Source organism: Anser brachyrhynchus (assembly GCF_964034855.1).
Source record: "Anser brachyrhynchus genome assembly, chromosome: 3".
Classification (NCBI taxonomy): Eukaryota; Metazoa; Chordata; class Aves; order Anseriformes; family Anatidae; genus Anser; species Anser brachyrhynchus.
This window is the reverse complement of record NC_137696.1, coordinates 90,652,972-90,678,156: the sequence shown is the minus strand read 5'-3', so window position 1 is coordinate 90,678,156 and position 25,185 is coordinate 90,652,972. Positions and strand designations below refer to the sequence as shown.

At 39.4% G+C, this 25,185-nt stretch overlaps 1 protein-coding gene across 5 annotated transcripts; it reads right to left on the bottom strand.

Annotated features, from left to right (window-relative positions):
- Positions 1-2,298: 2,298 nt before the first annotated feature.
- LCA5 (lebercilin LCA5) lies at positions 2,299-22,880 on the bottom strand. Of its 5 annotated transcripts, none has more exons than XM_080583740.1 (10): positions 22,748-22,783; positions 22,129-22,386; positions 21,474-21,604; positions 16,885-17,280; positions 13,921-14,450; positions 12,290-12,427; positions 11,384-11,480; positions 10,129-10,274; positions 8,214-8,352; positions 2,299-6,363 (listed from the first exon to the last, which is right to left on the bottom strand). In XM_080583740.1, the coding sequence occupies exons 4-10, from the start codon at positions 17,081-17,083 to the stop codon at positions 5,564-5,566; spliced, it is 2,049 nt and encodes a 682-aa protein (XP_080439866.1). In that variant the 5' UTR covers positions 17,084-17,280; positions 21,474-21,604; positions 22,129-22,386; positions 22,748-22,783; the 3' UTR covers positions 2,299-5,563. The 5 variants fall into 5 exon arrangements, with proteins under 5 accessions (XP_080439866.1, XP_080439867.1, XP_080439869.1 ...); XM_080583741.1 differs by lacking the exon at positions 22,748-22,783 and adding an exon at positions 22,573-22,712 and having other exon boundaries at positions 22,129-22,332; XM_080583743.1 differs by lacking the exon at positions 22,129-22,386 and having other exon boundaries at positions 22,748-22,846.
- Positions 22,881-25,185: the final 2,305 nt, after the last annotated feature.

Here is a 25,185-nt window from a genome sequence, read left to right as displayed (position 1 = left end):
GCAGTTCCCCTCCTTAGGTATATATGCAACAAGCAAAGCATCATTAGAAGCACAGCGTTTATGAGGGTTCTGAAAAATCACTTTTTTTACTCCTTAGCTAGGGCAAAGACTCCACAGATATGAGAAAAACGGTCAAATCTTTTCTAGCATTTCCCAGTTCATTATTCTTACTACTGTAGTCTTCTTCAGGCTTCACTTCAGAGTTGTGAAGGGCATCCCAAGTTCTCCTCCTCCAACTCAAATCTCTTCTCTTGCATTACCGATTATCTACTATGATCCCCCCCCCTTCCCCATCCCTCCCCCTACCCCCCCTCAAACTTCTCATCTGTACTTTCGCAAAGAGAGAAAAAATCTTTTCTCTTAAATTTTCCTGTTTCCTCTGTCAGGTGTGTCCTGACATCTGACCATCTTTGTCAGGTGCTCCTCAGAGAATTTTGTTTGATGACCACTCTCCTGGGGACCAGAAGTGGAAGACCAGTTTGCCTGCAACAGGAACCATCTCCCTGCGTATCGCATTAAAACAATTCATGCAGCTATAGTAATCTTTCCATGCTAGAAGGCAGGAAGTTCTCCCATCATCTTTTGTGGTTTCAGAGGAAAGAAAAACACACCACGTGTGACAGTCATACATTGTGAACACCTAACAGACACAGTCCACAGCAGGACAGAAACATCAAATCATCCCAACTCATCATCAAAACAGCTTGCATTTGTGACTGGCTTTTCATCCCAAAAGGGGGATTCTCCTGCCATCAGTCACGTGCTCTTAAGCACTCACACCACCAGAGCAACGCGCAGACTCCCTGGGTGTGTGGCTGAGACCAGGGGTAAAGGGGACCACTGCAGATCAATGAGGCCAATCGTAAGGTCCACAGACCCTTGCACAAGTTGCTTCCAGTCAGCAGAAAACTACCTGTTCCTCCTCAACCTCAGAAACTCTGCTTGCAGATGTTAGAAGGAACCAACAAATGCAGCCTTCTGGCCCCTGCCCCAACAAGAGTCCATCTTCAAGCTCTATGTTCTTACTTTATATTTCTAACTGCAATTGTATTTGCATACAATTAATTCTAAAACTGTAAAGCATAGCAAGAAAAAAAATGAATAACCTGTAGAGACAGAAAGCAGACAGGGAAAATTTGAAAATATACCTGTGGGACTGTTCCTAGCAGATTAATTTATTTTCACCTTCCTAAAGCAGATATACCTTTTTGTGCAAGGCAGCACAACATTTGCTTCAGGAAAATTCTGGTAGCACAATGTGAACATTTGTGAATTTAAGAAGAATTTGATAATACAAAACAGTGTAGAAACTATACATTTATAATTGAAACAGCAGGGCATATCAGTTCAGTACGATAATTAGAATTTGCCAGATGTTAATGGGTCGTCATGCAATGAAACAACAAGAAAATCAACCCTCCATACACTACATGATCCTTAATAACCACAACGGCTACATCGTTGTTTTCTGTCTTATGATCCTCAGGCACAGGAAAGAAAAACAAACAGCCCAAGCAACATCTTCATGAACACAGCCCATTCGTCTAGAAGGGTAGTACTCATCCACAATTAGGACAAGAGAGTTAAGAGAAACAACCACCCACTCACATACACCTACACTGCTTACCTGCAGACTTCTCCTGCCTCTCGGAACATTGTATTCTCCAAAACAAGTCATTGTGGAAAAGTAACACAGACAATTAAATTTACTGCTTCTGCTCAGAATTTCACTTATATTCTGACCCTCTTTAAGTAAAATGAATGAGCTAAATTCTGTAATATTATAATCAACATAAGCAGGTTTGGACTGTAAGCAAGCAGGTGAACGTGGATTGCTTTTCACTGCAGGACAATCAGTGAGAATGGTCCCACAGCCTGGGTCTGGGTCTGTGACTAATTTTCTTTCTGAATGGGAGAGCAAAGAAAGTTATTGCATGACGCAAACATCAGCCTTTCTTTTCAGAAAAGCTATTCTTTTCACGGAAATCTTGATTCAAAAAGTCTTGAAATCATGAGAATCCCCTGTATTTCAGCATGTTTTGAGTCAGGCTCATACGGAGCACATCAGAGAGGCATTTAAAAATCTGTCACTCTAACAAAGAATGATGACCTTCAGCTTATTTTCTGGAATGCCTCTGCTTTATACTTCATTGACTACATTTTCAATTTACGTACATGCGCCAAGCAGCAAGTTACATGATTAGCAATGTCGCTACCAACCCTCCCCCCATCTCCAGTAACAAAACCATCATATACAAAGTCAGAACTTTGTGTAAAAGATGATCTAAACGCACAAGCTTTACTTAACTCTTTTAATAAAACCATTTTGTTAAAACAAAACTTAGTAATGATTGGACTTTTACATAGAAAATTCAGAAATTACAAAAAATGGCATTATATAATAAATATAACCTGAATATATGAGAAGTGTTGGATAAGTTTGGTAGTAACGTCTAGAGAAAACCTATGCAGAAAAGAGAGCAGCTTCTCCTGAGTTAGTTGTGTCTCTGTTGAGGTTGTTCTGAGATAACATGGTTGTAGGGTAGAATATTTCCCTTCTACCTGTGGCTTTGCGGTAGCTAAGTCCCTTCTATCCATTTCATGACACTGATGTTACATATGCATTTTCCTGACACAGCTAAGAGGCTCTTTGGATGTCTGAGAAAGAAAATAACTGAAGCTTAAAAGAAGTATTCCAAACTGAAAGCAGCGTACTGTGAACAGCCTACAGGTAATAAAATCTTTCCCACACTGGCTAGCCAGAGATGCACATCTAGTAGCTTTCCCCAATGCCAGTGCTGCCACGTAAAATCTTGCTGTCTTCTTAGCCAACTCATTCGGCAATAGATAATAATGCTCCAATGTCAGAAGTATAATTTACTGATATATAATGGTATGTCAAGTAATTCTCAAAAATCAAAAGAGAGTGATGGTGTACTGGGTTTACGTGGCAAGATTTTGGTAGCAGGGGGCCATAGGGGTGGTTTCTGTGAGAAGAATTCAGAAGCTGCCCCATGTTAGATAAGGGCCCTGCTGCTGGCCAGAGCTGGGCCAATAAGTGATGTTGTTTGCGCCTCTGTGAGAGCAGATTTAAGACAGGGGAAAAAAACTGCTGCAAAAAAGCAGCTGGGAGAGAGAGCAGAGTGAGAAAAAGCCTTGCAGGCACCAAGGTCAGTGAAGAAGGAGGGGGAGGTGGCTTGGATTTCAACACAGTGAGGCCTGGCAGATTGACTACATCTGACCACTCTCACTCACCCTTTAATAGTCCTATATGGCCAGTGCAAAAGTCAAATGGCAAGTGGAAGCTAACGGTGGACTCTCAGGGCCTGAATGAAGTGCTGCGGTGCCAGACACGCTAGAACTTCTATATGAACTAGAGTCAAAGGCTCTAGTGGTACACCACAATTGATATTGCTAATGCATTTTTCTCCATCCCTCTGGCAGCAGCATGCAGGCCACAGTTGGAGGGGGCATCCAGTACCCTTGGAATCGACTGCCCCAGGGGTGGAAACACAGCCCTACCGTTTGCCATGGACTGATCCAGACAGCACTGGAACGGCCCGAGGACTCTCGTTGTGGAAGCTTCTGTCCTCCAAACAACCGGTACGTGTAGTGAGGCCCTGCTTCCCCGGACGTGGCCGAACATCGCTCATTGACGGCAAGTAGAGTAACTGCGTTTCTCTCTCTGTGCTTCCGCACAGCCTTTCCTTTTTTTTTTTTTTCTTTTTCCTCTCCCTTTTCCCCTTAATTAAATCATCCTTATCTCAAACCTTGAGCTCTTCGTGTCATATTTTCTCCCCCTTCCTCTTTGAGGAGGGGGACTGAGAGAGTGTCTGAGGTGGAACTCGGCTGCCCACACGAGTAAAACCACCACAGTCCTTTTTGGCACCCAATGTGGGGCTCAAACCCGCGATCCTGAAATCAAGGGTCTCATACTCTACCAACTGATCTGGCCAGACACCTACTGGGTGGCTGGAAACATATCCAGTACACCATGCCACTGACCGAAACACTATCTTGGGCCTGGAAAGGCAAGTGCTGTGGCGACATGGTACACCAGAGAGAATTGAGTCTGTGGGAAAGGAATTTGCAGGTGGCTTTGCGCTGTTTCACACGTCCCTGAATTAGAGATAATGAGGAAACAAGCGGTAGAAACAAAAACTTGAGCAAGGTCAAGATAAAGTAACTTGGCTACAGTGTTAAAGATGAGCTTTGGGCTGTGGCCAATTGCTGGCTGGCTCGAGGCGCGCGTCTGAGGGTCTCTAACCAATTGTATGACAGATTCGGGCGCGTGGACAGCGCTTGGGGCTATGGGGAAAGTATATGTAGTAGTGAAAAAGGGCAATAAACGTCTCCTGTTCAAGAGCCATCAGGAGTCCGTGTCTTTCATCCCTTCATGAGTCTGACAAGGGGAGTCACTCCTGAAACAATCTTGTCACCTCCTGGGCCAAGAGGCATGGCATTGAGTGGATGTATCACATCCCTTGTCACCCACAAGCTTCTGGGAAGGTTGAGAGGTACAATGAACTGTTACAAAGATTATGTTACGAGCATTGGGTGCTGGGATGAGCATTGGGTGCTGGGACGAGGAAACAATGGGACATGAATGTACCAGAAGCCACTTGGCTAGTTAACACCAGAAGGTCTGACAGCCTCAAAGAGGAAAAGAGAGAAAACATGACATCAAAGAGCTCAAGGTTTGAGATAAGGATTATTTAATTAAAGGGAAAAGGGAGCTCAAAACCTTGAGCTCTTTGTGTCATATTTTGGGAGTGAGAAGGCAGCTGAGGTGGAACATGGCTGCCCACCCAAGTAAAACCATTACAGTCCTTTTTGGCACCCAATGTGGGGCTCAAGCCCATGATCCTGAGATTAAGTCTCATGCTCTACTGACTGAGCTAGCTGGGCAACTACTCGGTGGCTGGAAACATATCCAGGTGTACCGTGGTCCCTGGGTGAAGACAACCCCACAAGTGGGTTTGCCTCTTCCCATGGCAGGAGCAACCCACACCGCCTTCCGCATCCACTTCCCTACATGTGCTATGGGGACTTTAGCTCCTCCCACAGTGTGTAGGGGTTTTGGTTCAGAAGGACCAGGACAGCTGTCAGCCTATGCCAGTCCTTCCTTTCCCACAGCATCCCTACCGGCACGGTGCTAAGGAGCCTCTGGGACCCTGAGCCACAGCTGCACAAGTCTGGTGGTGCCCTGGGGCAACAGGCTTCGTAGGCCTGCAGCCCAACAAGGGGCAAGAGCATCTTCTCTGGCTGAAGCGGCCAGCCAGCAGCTAACTCAGCTATCAGCAAAGTCCCTCAGGACAACTTCACTGCCTTCCTGACAAAACAGTCACTGCTGTATTTGCATCTTACTTTTGACAAGAACTTTCCTGCCTATAGGTGAGGCTGTACTATCAGAGTGCATCTTTCCTCCATACAAACCCCCTTTTGAGCAAATGATTCCTTCAGAAGGATTTACACTCCAGCTGAAGTGTGTTAATTCTGTACCTAATAAATATCACATGAAAATATTTTTTCAGTATTTACATATGAAATATATAAAATAGGTTCACTGTAAGATTACTTCTTCAATGTCATCTTCTAAAGAACCAAGGGTTTTAACTCCTGGCTTGAGTGCAGTTTGTTGCAGACGGTGTCTGTTTAGGTTTCTTCCTTCACTGAAAAGATCACTGTCTTCTTTCACTTTGACTTTACTGTTTTTATCGACAAGAAGAGTATTACTAGACTCCCAGTCTATGTCAAAATGTGTCATGTCCTTACTTTTAGAAGGGAAGGCGGTACTGGCACTACTTCCAAAGAGTTGTTCCATTAAATTGGACTTCTTCTCTTTCTTACTAGTAAAATCTGCATTTTCCTTGATATTTTCATCTAGGTAATCACTTTTTTGATTAAGCCAACTTGGTCGCCCTGATCCTTTTCCAAAGGAAGGTACATAACTGCCAAATGTTAACTCTTTACTTAAATCTACAGTCCTTAGATTTTTCTGCTTCTGCCCTTGTACTTTTGTGGCACAATCCTGGCCGTCACCTTGGGCAAAGCCATTACTAAACTTCCCTGGAATTTCAACGTATTGATCATTTTTCTCTTTTATTTCCAGGGAATCGGATCTTCTTGTTGTATTTAGGAGTGGTGTTTGAGAAGCAAGTCTCATGTTCATTACATTTTGGGTTTCTCTATCAATTTCATACATTCTAGCAAGCAGAAACTCTTTTTTTCGTTGCTCTTCCAGCATTTCAGTACTTTCTCTCTCTATTTCAGGTTTGTGTGTTTCTGTTTCCATCTTCATTTTATCTTCTTTATCCAATAAAAAGCTGCTTTCTTTTTTCATTTTACCATATTCTTCCCACTCTGCAGGAAATGTTTAAACATTATTTAGAATTATTTAGTCTTACAGTGCCTTCATAAGAATATTTTGAAAATTATCTAAGAGAAAGCCATTCAGTTTTTAATATGCTCTTCTATGCATAGTGTGGTTTTCCTACTGTAAAAATAAATTCTTCAAAAATTACAATTAAATTCATACTAGGTTCTCTGCTAAGATATAAAGGCATGTTGTCATTTTTATAAAGGGATTAGGACATTATTCATGTTTTAGAACTTCAGAGGAATTTCATTTCTGCCAATTGCCTTATTTCCTGTGTTTGAATGAAAATGAATATAGCATATAGCATCACTGATTTTAATAGTTCTGACTTGCACGGTACTTTATTTTTCTTTGTCAGCATCACTGACACTGGGACATATGCTTTTTTTTTTTCCCCATAAAGGGAACTATTGCTGTGAAGCTATCAGGCAACATAGTCATAGCAAGTCATTATTTGCTTCAAGTTGTGAATGATTTAAAACATACTACATCTGCTGCATATAGACAGCTTCACACAAGTGCCTTGTGTGTCACCACATGAACTCAATGATAATGCCTGTGCTAATACCAAATGTCAATTTGCATAGCTATGAAGGGATGTGAAAAGTGCAAAACAATAATTAGCTACTAACAAGTGCAAATAAAAGAAAAAGGAAGCTTCCAGTATTTCTGTCATCAAAATATTTTTCTGTCAAGATGCCATAGACACGTTAGGTCAAAAGCTGAATGACTACTTGCCTCATTCAACACATTGACATTTCCCTTTGAACTCTTCATTCAAACTGTTGATTTTTGTTTTCACAAAGTTCCATGTTATTTACTGTACTGTATCTACTGTACTGATCAAACTTACAGAAATAACTGGAACGGATCAATTTATGTATCTTTTTTTTAGTAGCATATCATTATACCATGTACAGTAGCTATCTTTCTGTACATAAGATGGGGAAACTATCAGCTTATACATTAAGATGGGAAGCATGGTCAGAATCATCTTACTTACAGACATAACAGAGAAAATTCTTGGCTTGTACAAATCATGCACTAATGTTAGTGGAGGTAGGGGATTTTACACAGAATTTACTTCTGAAAGCAGATATACCTTTTTAGAATTCTTCCTTGTAATCTACAGTAACTGCTTCCATTACTTAACTATAATCACTGAAAGAATATTTTAACATGACAGGACGCAGTCCATCTAAAATACCTCAAAATATTAAGAGATTTATTCATGTAAGTCGCTAGCATGCTTTGAAAACCAAATGAATAAAAAAGCAATATTGAAATGTAACAAGAGAAATTAACATTTCTCAAATAGCCACACCAAATGATTCAGATAACCACAAGTGAAAAGAGAAACTACAACTTCAAATGATACAAGTGAAGCAGATCTCTGCTGAAAAAACAGGTCAAATTAAGGAAAGCAGATTTGTTCTACAATAGTAAAAATCTACTGCCTACCTTAATAACATCTAGCAAGTCAGCGGGTAAATGCTGATTTATCTCTATGCCATCCTTATTTTGTAAATCCAAGTCTCTCAGATTTTAATATTTCTTAGTGGACAGCAGTTTTTGCTGCTGCATACTTAATCACATCTGCATAAAGGATACAAATTACTCTATATTCTTTATTTCTTTCTGATTCTCTTTGCATAATATAACTGAAAATAATTTTCCACGGTAGTGACCTCTGCAAAATCATTTCACTCTTCTCTCTCTCTCTCTCTCTCACACACACACACACACACATATACACACAAAGAAAAAACTAGCAGCCACACTTGATTAGTATTCTACATTGCATTTTCCAGCTTTCAGCTGCCCATTTTCTTACCGTCATGTAGTTTCTGAAATCTCTCCTCTAAAGACTGTATTTCCTGAGCACGTTTCAGTTTCTCTTCCCTTTCCCTGTCTTGGTCTTGTCTTAGGAGGTCTCTTTGTTCTTTCCATTCAAGGTCTTGAGGCTCTTTTTCCTGAAATAAATTGATACAAAACAAACTAATAGGGTAAAATAAAGCAATGAACAACAACAAGAAAAATATGATATGAAGTTCTATTTCAATTTGAAATTATATTCTCACTGCTGAACCCAAAAATGAACAAGTCATCTAAACCTAACCAACTCTGACAACCTAGGGATTTTGGTCCTAAAATCTCATCATCTTTAACACAGTTTTATGTATCTGAAACAAATGAACAGATAATCAGTTCTATTCCTTATTACATGTCAGGAAGACTGCAGCTTCTATGTCATAAACCAAAACTGTCCCTGTGTTAAGGGTGGTTCTCTTTAGAAGTCAGTAATTGCCTTTTCCAGGACTTTAATAGAAGCCAGACCCCATCGCCTTTTTGTTTTAACAAGCAAGCAATTAGTTACCACAATCTGATCTTTTTACTGAAGTGAGTGGGTTGCAGATTCAGACAGTTTCACAGTGGGAATTAATGTCATGGAGTATCAAGTAAACAGAGAAAGAGAAAGGCTCATTCGTGGGTGAAAAATCAGCTAGTAAGTAAATATACATTTAAAGGGAAAGAAGCTGCAGAAAATATATTAATGTCAGCATAAAAATCACTAACAGAAAATCAGTGGCAATGAAGTAAAGTGAAAGCATGTGGATACTGACTTTGTAGCTTGTGCTTATTTCCCTAAAAAGTGTATTTTACTGTATATAGAAGTTTCTTTTGCTCTAAAATAATTGAAACAGTTACTACTTAATGAACAAAGAAAATAGAACTTGCTGTCCAAACAATTTCAAGTATTTTCCCTTCATATACACGACTATCATTACGATTTTATAAAAATAAATTTTACAAAGAGATGGCAAACAAATATTTAAAATGCTTGACTTAGAAAACTTATGAAGGCACAGACTACCCAAATTTAATTTACATTCCACCAGCTCCACTTACACCAACTGTGCCGTTACATAACTTACACACTGAAGTGCTGGAAGAATGCATACATTAACCTAAATCCATATTTACAGAAAGGATTCTGGAAGAGACAACATACAAACCAAGCTTTCAGCCACGAAAAAACTTCAGTCCTATCAGGAAGCCAGTCAAGACAATCATCAGAGCATAATTCCTTACAAATAGCCCTAGACTTACATAAGGAAAAAACATAAAATTTGTACTAAAATCAGTCTAATTCTACCTTACAAATCTCTTTGATTTTAGTCTGAGGTCACAGAAGTATCAGAAATGCTTCTAATGGTGCTATTTTATAACAAAAAAAAGGAAACAGAAAAAAGTAACATCAAAAAACACAGCCACATTCACAAAGCTGGAGAAATGACAGAAGAAATGCCATTACTCTGACAATAAAAGGAAGCATTAGATTTATGGATTGTGAAATAAATTTGGAAAGTAAAAGAAACCATAACTAAGATCAAAACAAAAAGAGAGACGAAGGCAGCCAGCGCTGTTACAACAGATTGCTCAAATTAGCATTAGAAATAAATTAAAAAAAAAAAGTCCTAAAAATTTCAAAGAAATGGCAGTGGTAGAAAAAAAGAAACAGACTGAACTAATGGTTATCAGTAAGACGTTGAACATGGTGAACTATCACAAAAATGGCACATGGTATTTCTGGAAAGACAACACTTTAAGATCAGAATGTTTTCTAAATTATATTTCCTGTATATTTAGATATATATTTTTTTCTAACATACAAGTTGTGCATTAAATATGCAGTCCTATAGGTGAATTATTTGCAGAAAGTCTTGAGTTTTTTTTATGGAACTCACTATTCTGGGAAGAATCCCTTCTTTCTTATTTATTGTGTCACCACAAACAAGTTCTGATTCTGGAGGAAATTCTACTGGTGAGAAGTATCCACTGGTCTGTACTCCTTTTGTGAGCTGTGCTCCTTTTTTAATATTTTGGTTGTTGGCTGTAGAAAATACAAACAAATCAAGTCACATTTTCACTTGAAAATATCACACTATGCATCTATCCCTCATTTTTAAGTATCTGCAACTATGGAAATGGAAAGTGTTGATAAGTTTCACGTAACTGTTTTCAGTATCTGTAAATGCTAACTAAAAAAACTGCATGTAAAAACTTACATTGAAACCAAAACACAAATAGGGAAAAAAAAGGCTATTTATAAAATCATTATAGTATACTGAATATATATATTTTTTAATTTTCCACACAATATCCCAATCATCATCTTGTCTCAGAGGGTACATTTAGAGAAACAAATTCATTAAATTAATTTTAACTTGTATCTTTAAAACACAGACCTACCTCTGTTAAATGACATTATCAAAGCCTGAACCTAAAATGGAGTGATAGTACAATACCTATCCTAAAATGAGCAACAGATAAACTGAAACGCTCACAATAAATATTTAAAACAGTCCCAGAAATTCCTGCTTCTTCTGACGAGTAGATTCTACTGATCCATTGAAGATTGTCTGAGTACACGTACAGACAGACATATATAAACACATATTTATGCTGGTAACATAAGGCTTCAGGCTGCCTTGTCACACCAGAAGAAATGACTACATTGATGTTTTTAGAAGATTATGTTCTGTGACATATGCACTCTGACGAAAAAAGTACTGCAGCTGATCTGACAGAAAGTAAATATGAATTGATGAAAAATAAATAAAAAACATCCACAAAATATAGCAGGGAGGTTTTATTTTTTTAAAGCCTTTGTAATTTATTGTCATATAGACGTTATCTATGAAATCTAGAAAATTTACTAAACAATCTCCCTCTCCTCCTTCACCCAGGAACTTCTGATATGAAAATTAATTAAGAACACTGATGAAGTTCTAGGCTCTAGTTCTGCTGCAGTCACAAAAACATCATACTGTGCCCTTCTTTGTAATGACTGCTGTGTTAAAAACAGTGCAAAAAAAGTAAGCCTTCCTGGACAAGCAGCAGTGGGGTCAAACACTTAATGGCATGCATGAAATAACCTAGCAGAGTCTAACTTAAAAGTGACGGTACTAATCTTTTTGCCTTTGTTGCTTTACATGTTACCTTTCTTTCTTTGTAAAATATCCACGTCCTTTCTTGGTGATAGCTTCAACATACGATTAGCATATATATTTTTTGCTTCAAGTTCTCTTTCTTTTTCCTGTGAGTCAAAGAGATGTAGCAGAATGAGTTACTAATGTTTCATTCACTAGTCATTACCAAAGCTGTAAATTAAATTGAAAATACTTGTTGTAATTATAAAGTAAGGGCATCACTAGTTCTTGTTCAATGTTTTGAGGAGAACAATCAAATTCTTAACTTTTCTTATGCTGTAAAAAAATGCAGATAGAGCTCCTCCCCTCCCCCCAAATCATTAGCAAAATACTCTGAAAAAATGTTGCAACCCTACAGCAAAAATACAACTAAATGCCAGTACTTCCATAACCTTGACTAAGACTTGTGATGTATTTATGGATCACACAAATAAATTTTCGGTATTATAACATGTTAAACATTTCAATGACAGCAGTATTACTTGTCACAGGGTACACATGTGGGTGTCACAAGTACATCCAATTAATCTTTACACAAACCTACTGTAATGCAAATACATTACTAACATAAATTGCTGCGTATGCCTGCAGATCTGATTTTAAAAATCAAGTCTTCAATACCTAGTTTTCCAATTGATCTTGTGGTTTAATGGCAATTCTTGGCTATGTGCTTGATCTTGCTTTTCTTAACTAGTGTTAACAATAATTAACATGGAGACATTCCTGCTCATAAACAGGCTGTGGGGTCAGAGCACAGAACTTTCTCATTTGAAGCAGGAAAAGAGCTCACATGTGATATAATCAAGTACATGTCTGAAAGTGCAATCACTGGTAAACTATTCAAACTCGATTATAGATACTTCCAAAGATAAAATGCCACAGCATGGATACCAGCTTGCATTGCTTCACACTTTACCTTCAGCTTCTGACTAAGTTGTTGAAGCTCTTCTTGGAGAACTCTGTTTTCTTCTTGAGCTTCATGCACCTTTTTTTTCTTTGACTGTAACTCTCGCTGAAAACTGCTACCACTTAATTCAAGATTTTTTTCCAGATCCTTTAATAAAAACAACAAAATAATATTTTTTTTTTATCAGCAGGGATACTTTTTGTTTTCTTCTTTTTTTTTTTTTTCTTTTTATGGTCAAGGTACTTAAAAATATTACAGAAAACCAGCACCTTGGATTCAGAGATCAGCTACACCGTTACTGTAACACTAAACACGCATAAACCCTAGCCCTAGTTTTGAGGGGGCAAAGAGAGCACCTGCACAGCTGCTGCAGCTCATCTTTCTGGAATACAGAGGGGCAATTTGAGGACATCATGGGATACGCTAATCAATTCCCCAAGGCTCTTGGCACAATGCAAAGGGTGCACCTCTGAAATTCTAAGACAATCTTGACCTGATGGTTTCAAAACAGGACACCTCCCTAAAAGTACAGGATTAGAAGGAAGAAGACAAGAAATAATTTTAACCTTCTTCTACGAAAAATAGATTTGTGACTGTTGTTGCATTTAGATACTCTCACCTGTTTTAAGTGAGCCTGTGATGATGAGAGAAGGAAAAAAATAGACGAAAAAAATTGTACTTCTAGGGCATGGTTCATTTTAACATTATCCACTACCACAAATGCTGAAATACCTGATCATAAAACTACAGGTGCCAGATGGTGACACTACGGGGTGAGGTGATTTGAGTAGCAGCATTTTCTATCTTGATATTTTTGGGTTTATTTCATGGGAGCTTAGTTTCCACTAAAATCCTTTGAATTTCGAGTATCTATTATCTCTGTGATGTAATTTAGCTTTAAGTACTAATATAGTCACCAAACTTTAACATCATTTTAATGACCAATATAATGTCAAAATAGTATTGCATACAACTTCCAGCAGTTTAAAACTGCAAACACAATTATTTTTAAATAAGATGAGATTTTAAGACATATTTTTAAATATTTTTGCTGAATAATATTAAAGTATATTGCACAAGATTCTTAAAATGGATACCTACAAAGTGTACTAAAGCTCATTTTGGTATGAAAAAGATTGCTGTACTTTCCTCCAGCTCAGCTCTCAGATGTGCAGAATAGGGGACAATCAAACGCTGTATGAATGTAGTTCACAAGAGTGAAGATTTATTTTTTTTTTAGGAAAAATTTTAGTATATGATTCCCTGAAAACCCAGTAAATTTTTACTAAATGCTTCACTTTCAGGAGAATAAATTAGACTGCGTAAAGTTACATTATAGCTGCATGCATTTCTGAAACATTATTACTAGCTATAAAAGCACTTAAAAGCACAAGCTCACTGTGTATACACTGACAAGTAACACTTAATTTGTAAATAGCAATTTCAATGCTTGACTACTGAGTATATAACTATATAATTACCTTGGAAATAATTTACTTGATGTTATTTACATGTAAAAAAGAATAATTTTCTATTTGCTCTAGCACAGTGGAAAAAATAAAAACAACATGAAGCTCTTTCTGGTAAGAAATACCTGAACCAAAATTTCTTACAAAAGAAAAAAAAAAAGGTCATCTCACCTTAATTCTTTTTTCACTGTCCTCAAGTCTGCTCTCTGCATAGGCTAGTTTCTTTGCCAGGTCATCTCTTTCGGCAAGGTGCTTATCTGCAGACAGCTTTTTCAGTTTCTGCAAGACAGTTTTTGTTCTGTACAGTTCGTCTTCTGAATCTTTCAGCCTTCTCTCAGTGGCACGTTCTCTCTCTTGAGATTTTCGTAGGCGCTCCCTCAGTATTCTAATCTCATTGTTGTGTCGAGCAAGGAGCTGAGAGATTTCGTTTTCTGTATCTTCAAACTTATTCAAGGCTTTCTCCTGCCTGTGCTGAAGCCTCTTCAGCGCCCTGTTTTCCTTCTGCAGCTCATCTAGTTTGATGTGGAGTTCAGTCAGTTCATTTCGGAGCTCGTTGATTTTCAGCAGCCTAGCAGAAAGAACTCTTTTTGTAACGAGATCTATATCCTTCGCAGGAGAATCCCTAGTGAGGCTCTGAGAACGGAAACCCCACCGTGTCCCTCTTTTGCTTGGTGCATATTTGGAACCCGATTTCTTTGTGGCTAAGAGAGGAAAAATAAAAAACATATTTATTGTAAGACAATGCAATTTGTCGATTCAGACATCCTTTTTGGAATAAAGCTGTGCCTGAAACAATTTTACAATACTTAGCAGAGACTGCAGCTTTCAAACCAGAAAATAGAAAGCATATATGTGAGAGGCTTACGCTTCTTTTCATAGATAAAAAATGGAGATTTATGTTTGCGATCTCCTGCAAGAGGTAATATTTTCAGCCATCAATATAGAAGCATTGTAATCATCTGCAAATTGTATCAGAAATAACAGACGTTTCATTAATATTTGATGATGTTTATTAGTTTAAGATAGAAATACTGTACTCTTATGCATACTATATTATCAAATGCTTTTACAACGGCAACAATTAGCTGAGTGTTAGCTAGTTATGTATTATGCAAGATGTCATTCTCTCAGACAAATGAAACAGTGTTTTCAAATCCAGCTGCCATGCTTACAGACAAAACAGCAATTTTAAAGGCTCAATGCAAAAAGCCTCCAAAGAAAAATTATAAATCCATGAAAATTCAGTTGTCCCTTGAATAATTTATTTCCATATCACAAGCTATTTTTCACAAAGTATCCTTATTTGATTACTAGTGCACATCACTCATACATTTCTATTTGATACTATTTTATTATCATCCCCACAGATGAAAGCTAAACGTTAGGTTTCTATCTTATTTGCCTCTCAAGCTACACTCAGTGAATAAAGGACATAATATACTGAAATATATCTTAAAACAACTGAATATACAGCGAGTATATATTCATTAAGGGACAACAGTGTTTGGAATAAATAAGCTGAGCACCAGCTTATATATCATACAGGTTTGAAAGCTTGTATTCAACAATAATGCAGTAACCCATACACTGGGTGTGAGCAACTGCAAATTCTTCCTTCCCTTTGGTGCTCACCATACTTCTTCTAATCTACAGAGAGTATTTGACAGCAAAAATAACAGCTTTAAAATATTATCTTATAGTTTCCTCTGAACATTTTGCACATATACTCATTCATTTTCTGTTCTATGCTCACTTTTTCCACAGCTTGGACAAACAGGGAAAAAACCTTTTTTCCCTCCACATGAAGAACACTTTTATAACACTCAGGTGTGAGAAGATTAACTAACACAGGTAGTGCAGGAATGATGTCACTCCTATCACCAATTAAGTAAATTCCCATGAACCTCACAGCCTAGACTTCCAACCCCTTCAAGAATTTCTCCCACATTTAGGACAGAACAGAAAATTCCAATACCAAGTTTGCACTTTTGACCATATAGTTAAATTGGGGAATAGTGTCTTCCCACAAAAGCACTGCTTTCACCATGCCTCCACGTAATAATTATACTTGGCTTTAGCAACATCAAAGAACTAGTCATTTCTTTGCCCCCTCCAAATGAAGTAGCACAGTGGAACTGAGGTTTTTGTGTCCCAGACACCTAATCCATGACTGCTATGGAGGAGATGCCACTTGTGAACAAAGAGATGTTCAGCAAAACACCAGTTGCACCAGGACCAAGGATATTTTCCCTGGGCAACCTCAGGTCAGATCTTTTGGCACACTCTAGATCATACCGTTAGCCACATGGTTCCTACAGTATCAAGCACTTATAAAAGAAACAGCATTTGCTTGAGCAAGACAAGATGTTCTTGCTTCATCAGAAGATTTTCACAACTATTTAGAACAAGCTGTCAAAACACGGCAGAGAGGCATCCCAGCCCAGGACCTGTATAGCCATTCTCTCCCTTTTTGTAGGGATGTTCACTTTCTCTACAACCAACAAAGCAGCTTATGTATGTGAGGTGTGTGTATGAGGGAGCTCAGTGGAGCTATCACATCTCAAATTGGAAATATTTTATTCTCAAGGAAGGCCTATAAAAAACCCTTTCTTTTGAATTTCCACTCCATATGTACCTAACATTCACCAAACACGTTTACTCTCTCTTGCCATATTGCCACTTGTTTTCTGGCTTGTTTTAAAAGTACACAATTATAGCAGTGTAAAGCTTAGTCAAGTAGTCTTCCCCAACAGGGAGATCTTTAGGGTATATTGTCAGAGACATTATAACAATTGTCTCTTACAGACTGCATAGTACAGGCTTGCCTTGAGTCTTTTTGCCAAAGACTGAAAGAGAACATCAGCACAATTCAACAAAAGGCTAGTTTAGGAGCTGTGCTTGCTTGTTAAAAAATTACGAGTAATTCTGAAAACCATTAAAATCTTCCTTTTGCAGGAACAGGTTAGTTTCATTTTTCACAGAACAGTCACTAGCTACGTGCCATCTGTAGTATAATTCACATGAACCTTATTTCTAGATTCTTACAATGCTTAATTTCCCACTTTTATTTCAACTTTCAAACATAATTAACTCTTTGGAGCAGTTACAAAGGAACAATTTCTGCTATCTACCTACCTTGGTAGTGCACAAGACTGTCTGAAGTTTGTGTTTTGTGAGCTCTCTTTTCTTGGCTTGTAGACGGATAGCTTAGTGTGGGTGACTGGCCAGATGAGTGAGATACATTATCTTCATCTGAATAATAGGAGTCACTATTTCTATCCCCATCTGATTTTCTGTCTTGTTCAGAATCTGGGCTTCTTACTCTTTCTCCCATTTTTTTTTTTAAATTAGCTGTTCTCCAGATTTTTCTCAAAGACTGTTCATTTTGACACAAAAGACCTTTTAGTAGTCACAATGACAGCAGCTGGATTATTTCTTTGTATTTATCATCTTCATCTCCAAAGCATGAGATCTTTGTAGTTCAGTTCAGCAAGCAGTAGTTACCATTCAGAATGCATTTTTCTGTAACAACTGAGAGAGAGAGAAGAGTGAGAGTGATTTTGCTCTTAAGAAAGGTAGAAGAACTGTAAAATTATTCAGAATTCCTATAACTTTATGCCACATGCTTTGCTACATTAGCTTTATTACTTATATTACATGGGACAGACACCACTCTAGGAACGGAGCTAGTACTATACTCAGTAGTTTGAGGCACTTCATCATCAGAAGAGGAATGAGAAAAGTACCACAGCTAAATCTAGAACAAGGAATTACTGCCAGGTTAGAGAGAGGAGAAGAAGAATTTGGAAAACAAGACAGAAGACAAGTAAAAGTCTGAAGCTATTCAGGAAACTAACTTAAACATACTGAAAAACTTTTTACCCAATAAATTAACAATTTATTCCTATGACTAGAATTGAGACAGTATTTGTAGAATTTGACTAAGTTTTCCATATCTCAATTTCTGACAGTCAAATGATGCTAAATAATGTGCTTGAAAAATCAGTTATCTCATTTGCCTGGAGCATGTTCCAACCTTAACCACTACTGAGACCCTACCTGTGTTAGTGTGGTCTTTGCCTTGGGAAGTACTCTTGTATCCTACAACATCTAGTGCTTCGTGCCCTCAAGAGGTGGAAGGAGTGCATATTTGTGTCATGTGCGTTATATGAAAATGCAAACGTAGCCTTTAAAAAAATATATATTTTAAAGGTTGTAAGTATCTGATGAAGGAGACCACGCTGCTGGTATATGGTAAATATTACTGCAGCAGGTATAAAAGAGAAGGGCTGCTCCTGCAGATGGTCTTTTGATGTAAACTGAAATGTCCTCCAAACTCAAAGTAAAAACCACCTTATTTTGCAATTTTTTGAGACACGTGGTAAGAACATCATGGAGCAAATATATCCAAAATTTTCCTTACCCTTCTCAGTCAAAAGAATTTTCTCATCAATGTATGAAGTATTTAACTATGTGCAGCGTCCTGTGTCTTACGTCTCTCACCACAGTTTTCAAGCTTATTTCTCCCCCATCTCCCTTCTTTCCAACTTCGAGACATCAAGCCTCTAATGGGTGAATAAAAAGGACTCACACCAGAGCCCGTCAGTTCTGCCTGTTGAATGACATGAACTCCTAACCCATTTCTAAATGGTTAAGTAAACTACATACACACAAAAAATGAGCTGCTTTCAATCAAAACTCTTCTACACTACAGGGCATATGACATACCTGTAAACAAGATGTAGATATTTCACTATACTAGGTCACTTTGCTTTCCTAATAAAATAAACTTAGCATGCTTTTTTAGCCTTCTGTTCCACTGCCTATACATGCAGAATTGCATAGCCAAGCAGAACAGAAATGTCAGCTGCCAAGAAAGTTTTCATTACAAATTCAAGCTTTCTGGCCCAGTTCGTGGTTAGCACACACAACTCTGTCTCCAGTGACTAGGATGGATTTGCCCTCATAATCTATACAGCAGGAATTAGAGGAATAAATATCCCCATAGATTTCTGAACAAAGAAGCTCCTAGGAAAATGTTACTGAATTATTTGGAAGAGAGTGTTTTTCTTTACTTGGGGAGTACCTCTCCAAAATAATGTTTAGTACCTAAATATTTTCAATGAAGTCCAAATAAATTAGATACCTAAAACTTACATCAAAGATGAGAACTGAAATTACACCACAAAGCTGAGAAAGAAGACAAGCTACGCTTGAGATCACTTGTCCTAGAGATTGCTAAACACATGCCGGAGAGTTCAGCGATTGTGAACATTCAAATGATCAGCAATGAGTATTCTTTTTCCTTCTGAATTAATGGAGCTATATTTCAAAAGTATACACCTAACCATAAACATATTACCTTGTTTGCCTCCAAATACAATAAAGACCCTCACATGCATTAATGACGGCAAGACTAAGATCAAGTAAGAATATTAGAATTTATCAAGGTGCAACCATCCTCCCAAACAGCTCTACTCCTAAGTCATCGAATCATATAATCATTCAGGTTGGAAACGACCTCTAAGATCATCAAGTCCAACCACTAACCTAGTACTGACAAGTCCACCACTAAATCATGTCACTAAGCACCATATCTTCACGTTTTTTGAAGACCTCCAAGGACAGTGACTCAACCACTTCCCTGGGCAGCCTGTTACAGTGCCACACAACTCCTTCCCTGAAGAAATTTCTCCTCATTTCCAACCTAAACCTCCCCTGGTGCAACTTGAAGCCATTCCCTCTAGTCCTATCACTAGTTACCTGTGAGAAGAGGCTGACCCCCAGCTCCCCACACCTTCCTTTCAGGTAGTTGCAGGGAGCAATAAGGTCTCCCCTCAGCCTCCTCTTCTCCAGACTAAACAACCCCAGTTCCCTCAGCCGCTCATCACAGGACTTGTGCTCCAGGCCTTTCACCAGCTTCGTAGCCCTGCTCTGGACACGCGCCAGGGCCTTGATGTCCTTCTTGTAGTGAGGGGCCCAAAGCTGAACACAGCACTCGAGGTGCGGCCTCACCAGAGCTGAGTACAGGGGGATGATCACCTCCCTGGTCCTGCTGGCCACACTGTTCCTGACACAAGCCAGGATGCCGTTGGCCATCTTAGCCACTTGAGCACACTGCTGGCTCACAGTCAGCCAGCTATTGACCAGCCCCCCAGACCCCTTTCCACTGGGCAGCTCTCCAGCCACTTTTCCCCTAGCTTTGCATGGGGTTGTTGTGCCACAAGTGCACGACCCGTCACTTGGCCTTGTTCAACCTCATACAGCTGGCTTTGTCCCATCAGTCCTGCCTATCCAGATCCCTCTGCAGAGCCCTCCTACCCTCGAGCAGATCAACATTCGCGCCTAACTGCTCTCACAATCATCTGCACAGAATTTCTGTTACCTTGCTCCCAAGCTGAAACACAGATGCAGTTTTGGGAACAATCTGCTCTCTACATGGTGCACAGGTAAAGCTGCGTCAGTTCTGACTCCACAAGATAGAATCTCAGGGAATGCAGAAGATATAAAATAAAATATAAACTAACATAAAACTAATTCTATCTTTTATCTTTCTGAAAATATAAAGATAATACTCTGGAGGGCTGTAACATAGACCTCACATTATTTCAGTCATCTGGAATGAAAAAACATTGAAAACTGTAATTGTGTTTGTAGGCTATAGCCACAAAAGCTATATATAGGCGATGTCATTGCTTGTAAGAAGCCACAGGCTGTATTTTCAGCTAACAAAAATGGGCCACGCAACTTGTCAGACTTTGTCTGGACTCATTTTGGATGCCTGGAGCTTTGCTATAGTTTATTTAGTTGCAGCAAAATTAGCTAACAGCCACGTGGCTTATCTAATTCGTTTTTGCTTTTTGCTTAGCTTTGTACAACCATATGCTCAAGCACCTATAGTTACATGTATAACTAACAGATAGCAACAAGTAGCTCGCTCTGGGAGTGAACTATCTATTTCCCTCGGAAAAATGGAGCAGAGAGGAGCACAGCCATGAGAGGATTGCAGGGGCCTGAAAGCACAAATGCAGGATGACACTGGGGCCCCACGCTGTAACAGCTCAGCATCGGTCAGTAACTGCTCATCAGAAGGATGCAATCTTGGGAAAAAGGCAAAACCAGTTTTACAGGTAACACACAGAACAAAGAACAAACACACCACTGTAGTAAAGTCGGATGGAGCCGTGAGTCAGTGAAGAAAGAGCAATGTGTACAGTGCATTAACAAGCATAAAAAATGATCCCACATGGACCCAAGGTGAAGAAGAAGAAACTGTTAGCATCCACCATCCCAAAGCCTTCCCTGGGAGGCATGGGAAGAGGTGACTTGCTGTAAAGACTCCCCCCTGCCAGTCAGATCCGTTCAGGTCCCAGATGTGGCTGAAGTTAACACCAGAAAACATGCTTGGTACTGGAGGCTGTACCTGCATCACTGTAACTGTGCATAACTTGAACTGTGTTTATTATCTGGACTAGTACTAAGTCTTTGATTAAACCATTAAGATTTTAATTAGATTAACAATCAATTCCTGGCTCTGCATCTGTGTTCCTCTCTTTGCTGAGAGCAATGTGCTGAATAAAACAACCTGGTGGTATTCAAGCAGTCTGGTCTGTCTCTGGGCCACTGGGGCACATGTGGCATCCAGAGGAGCCCTGGACTCCTGGGGTGGGCACAGCAGCAGCAGAGGCACCACATCTAAAGGTGTTAACCTAAGTGGGGCTAACCTGTGTGGCAGCAGTGATTTCTGTGTGGGGCAAATAACTCCAACGGCGTGGATGTAGCCAAGATATACTTTACTTTTGTCTGCCTGTAGGATACTGAAAGACGCAAAGGAATCTTCATGCACAGATTTTTTCTGGAGAAAAAAAGCATATGTGAATGAAAACAAGTGGGACTGCATTCAGGGAAAAATGTAAATGTCTACAATTCAATTATCAAGATGTCTAATTATATACATAAAACAAGAACACTCGTTTTCACTTACTAACTTAAAGCTGATCAGTCATTTTATAGTCCCAGAAGTACTCATTGAAAAGGCAATAATCTTTTGGAAGACTGCTTTTCATAACAGTATTTAAAATAGACAAATTGTATTTTGTAAAGTAAAATGTAAAAACTGGAGGATTAGAATTATCCACTTCTGCGCTGGATATTACCCACTTTTGAGAATATTTTGTTAAGCATCATTTTGACAGATAGCAAAGAACAGCAATTTCTGATGCGTTCTGGAAGTATTTTGAAAAAATCAAGGGACTGAAAACAAATTGAGAAAGGTGAACCAATAAAAGCTCCCTTGAGGAATCTCTAAAACCATTTCCTGAATCTCCAAATGGTTTTCAGTTTTGTAAATTAGTAATATTATCACATTTTTTTACTTACAAAACAGGAAACCATAGTCTGTCAGGTCTTGCAAGATTCAGTTTTCCATGGGTTTACGGTGTAATTTGATTAAGATAAAAAAACACAGTTTGTCGTTAGAGCAAATGAATCACTGGGATATTCGAGCTTTACTTCAGTCAGCCTGAGGACTGTCTAATTATGAAATGCTTTGGCTCGTTGACTTTTCAGCCGTTACCAAGCAGCCTGGATTGATTAAAAAAGAAGTTTAACTTGCTTGAGGAAAATCCACCGAGGTACCTGTTTTGCCATAGTACATTTAATAATTTGGGGGGGGGGAAGGGAAAAAATATGGGTTAGTTGTTAGTCTGTTACACAAAAACAAAAATAAATAGATAAATAAATAGATAGAAAACAACCACAGAACAGGACAAGCCCACCAACACAACCAGGAGCTCCACACATGCTTTTAGAAGCCCAACGGACCAAGATCAGATCATGGCGGCCCCGCTCCCGGGGGGAACCGCGCACCCGGCCGCCGAGGAGAGCGGCCCCGGACACCCTGCCCGGCCCCGGTCCCTTGTCCCCGGTCCCCGTCCCCGTCCCCACCGTCCACCCTCGGCCCCATGCCCAGGCCCGGGCCCGGCCCTGCCTCCGGTACCTGCGGACGCGGCGCCGTTGCCACGCTACGCTTAAAGGGGCCGCTCGGGGGCTATTGACAGCCGCTGCCCCAGCAACCGGGAACGGGAGGAGGCGGGCTCTCCCCCTCGGCCATTGGCTGTTCGCGCTGACAGTATAGAGTTTCCTGGAGATCGATTGGAGGGGGGGTAAAGCTTCGGGTGCTGATTGGTTTAGACGCGGCACGGGGGGCGGGACGGAAGGGCGCCGCTGAAGGCGGCGCGCGTAGGGCGGCCGCGGGACGGAGGCGCCGCCATTTTGGCTTCGGGGCGCAGCGCTTGTGAGGGACGGGGCGCGGGGAGTGGGGCCGGAGATGGCGGCCGGTGGGTGGCGGCGCCGCTCCTCTGTGCCCTGCTCTGCCCGGCCGCCGCCCGGCCTCGGCGGAGAAGGGGGCGAGGGAGGCTTCGGGCCGCCTCCGCCGGCCTCGCCCGGGGTTTGAAAGGGGGGCTCGGGGCTGCGCCGGGAAGGGGCAGCTCGTCAGGGAAGAGGAAAAACGGAAATAAAACGTTTTTTCACTTCAGTGTTGGAGTGGGGTGTCTGGCAGGTTTTATGTGGATATGGTTATTTATACGTATGTGCGGTGTATGGGTGTGATGCAGCTTGAAAGCAAAGCTCCCTTAAAGCAGGAGGAAGAAAAAGAGATGGCATCAGATCATGTAACCCCCGGAGCTCACAGCAAGGCATGTACATTGACAGAAGGGTGAAAGTGTCCTGTAAGCCTAGCAAGTAAGTTTGAATTCAAGGGCAGACCTAATTTACTGACCCTGTTGGATTTTACTGCACAAAGAAGGCTTCTGATCATCAACTGTTATTACTTTACGATACTGCTGTTTTGTTTTTTTTCTTTTTTCCTAATGATAATCTTTGATAATGAATGTAGTCAAGTAGACTACTTTCTGGGCAGAGAAAGGGGAAAAAGAACCAAATAGCATTATTTACCATGTCATTTAACTTCCTAGTGGAATATGTCCTCATAGGACGGTGATGGAATGGCATAGGAATTCAGATAGAATAAATTAAAACAGAGCATTTCATAGAAAGGTTGTTACAACATATTTGCATAGAAAGGCACAAGTGGAATACTCTGGAGAGGGAGACTGAATATTTGCACTAAACAACACTGTCTCTGGAGTTCAAAACACTCAAAAATTAGCACTCGTTGTTAACCACTACATGAAAATTAAAAAAAAAAAAAGGAAATGGGATAAGATTTATTAACGAATATAATCCTTTTAAGAAAACAAACCCACAACTATCCAAACGAAAACAAAACAAACAAAAAAAACCCACCCCAAAACCATACAAACATATTCACTATTAAATATAATCGTATTTGTGACAAAGTACAGCTTCAATGCACTTGGAATTAAATGACTACCATCCCTCCATAATACAAGTTTTAGGAGAAGAAATTTTTACCCATTTCAATAGAAAAAGAAAAAAAAAAAAAACATGATTCTGAAAGTCAGAATTGAGAAGATCCTCCAAACTGTCTTATTCATATTGGTTGTGTACAAGAACTCTGAATATGCATAATTAGGTTTCTTGAAAATGTAACTTAATGAATAGGCTAGGATGCAATTGTAAACATGTTGGCAGAAACTCCAGTAAAAGAGGAGGAAATGGAAACATATTTTCAAAAGCACCAAAGCACTCGGGAGGCATAGAGCTGACACGGAGTCTCCCAAGCTGAACGGAGCTTTTAATTTTTTGACTCTAAAATCACAGAAAACAGGCATGCCAAAAAACAACAACCAGTCTGTGAATTTCCTAATTTTTATTGTCTCCCTAATTGCACTTAGTATTTTTGCTGTATTTGCATTACTATTATGAAAATGATTTGAAAAACAATAAAATCTCACATGGATCATTTTTTAAATTCAGCCTCCTGTGGCTTTGTATAGCTCACCCTTGTGCTAAACAGCTAAAGCATATAATTCATCACAGCAGCGCTGGCGGAGAATCATTGCTGTCCTTCAAAAAGATCCAGAGAAATGTGGAATAACAAAGACAGAATAATTTTATTGCTTGCAACTGGAGGAAATGTATTGCTTGTATCTGGCAGCAGGCCAGGCCAGAATCTGAAATGCTGTTGCTGCTGCAAATGGGATGAAAGAGATTCATAATCCATCTCCATGCCTACTCCAGCTAAGAAAATTATAATAAGAAAATTATAAGCAGAGAAAGCAACTAAAAAACAATAGGAAACATTAAGAAATAAGGAAGAGACTTTTGTTGTTGTTTTGTTAATTCATAGGCTAATTATCATGACTAACCATTTGGTTAGCAGCTAACTAATCATTAGTTACTGAATGTAAGTAATAAAGGAATTGAATTTAGGCACTGTATATATTCAGTACCTGTACTGAACATCGGGTTCTTGTTCAGAACAATCTAATCAGACTTCTCCATCAGCTGCTC

Coding starts and splice junctions, on each gene's coding strand:
- LCA5 (XM_080583744.1), bottom strand. CDS start 17,083: ATGGGAGAAAGAGTAAGAAGCCCAGATTCTGAACAAGACAGAAAATCA. Junction 14,451..16,884: donor CAGTCTTGTGCACTACCAAG/GTAGGTAGATAG, acceptor TTCCTCTCTTAG/CCACAAAGAAATCGGGTTCC. Junction 10,275..11,383: donor TATTTTACAAAGAAAGAAAG/GTAACATGTAAA, acceptor TATTTTCTACAG/CCAACAACCAAAATATTAAA.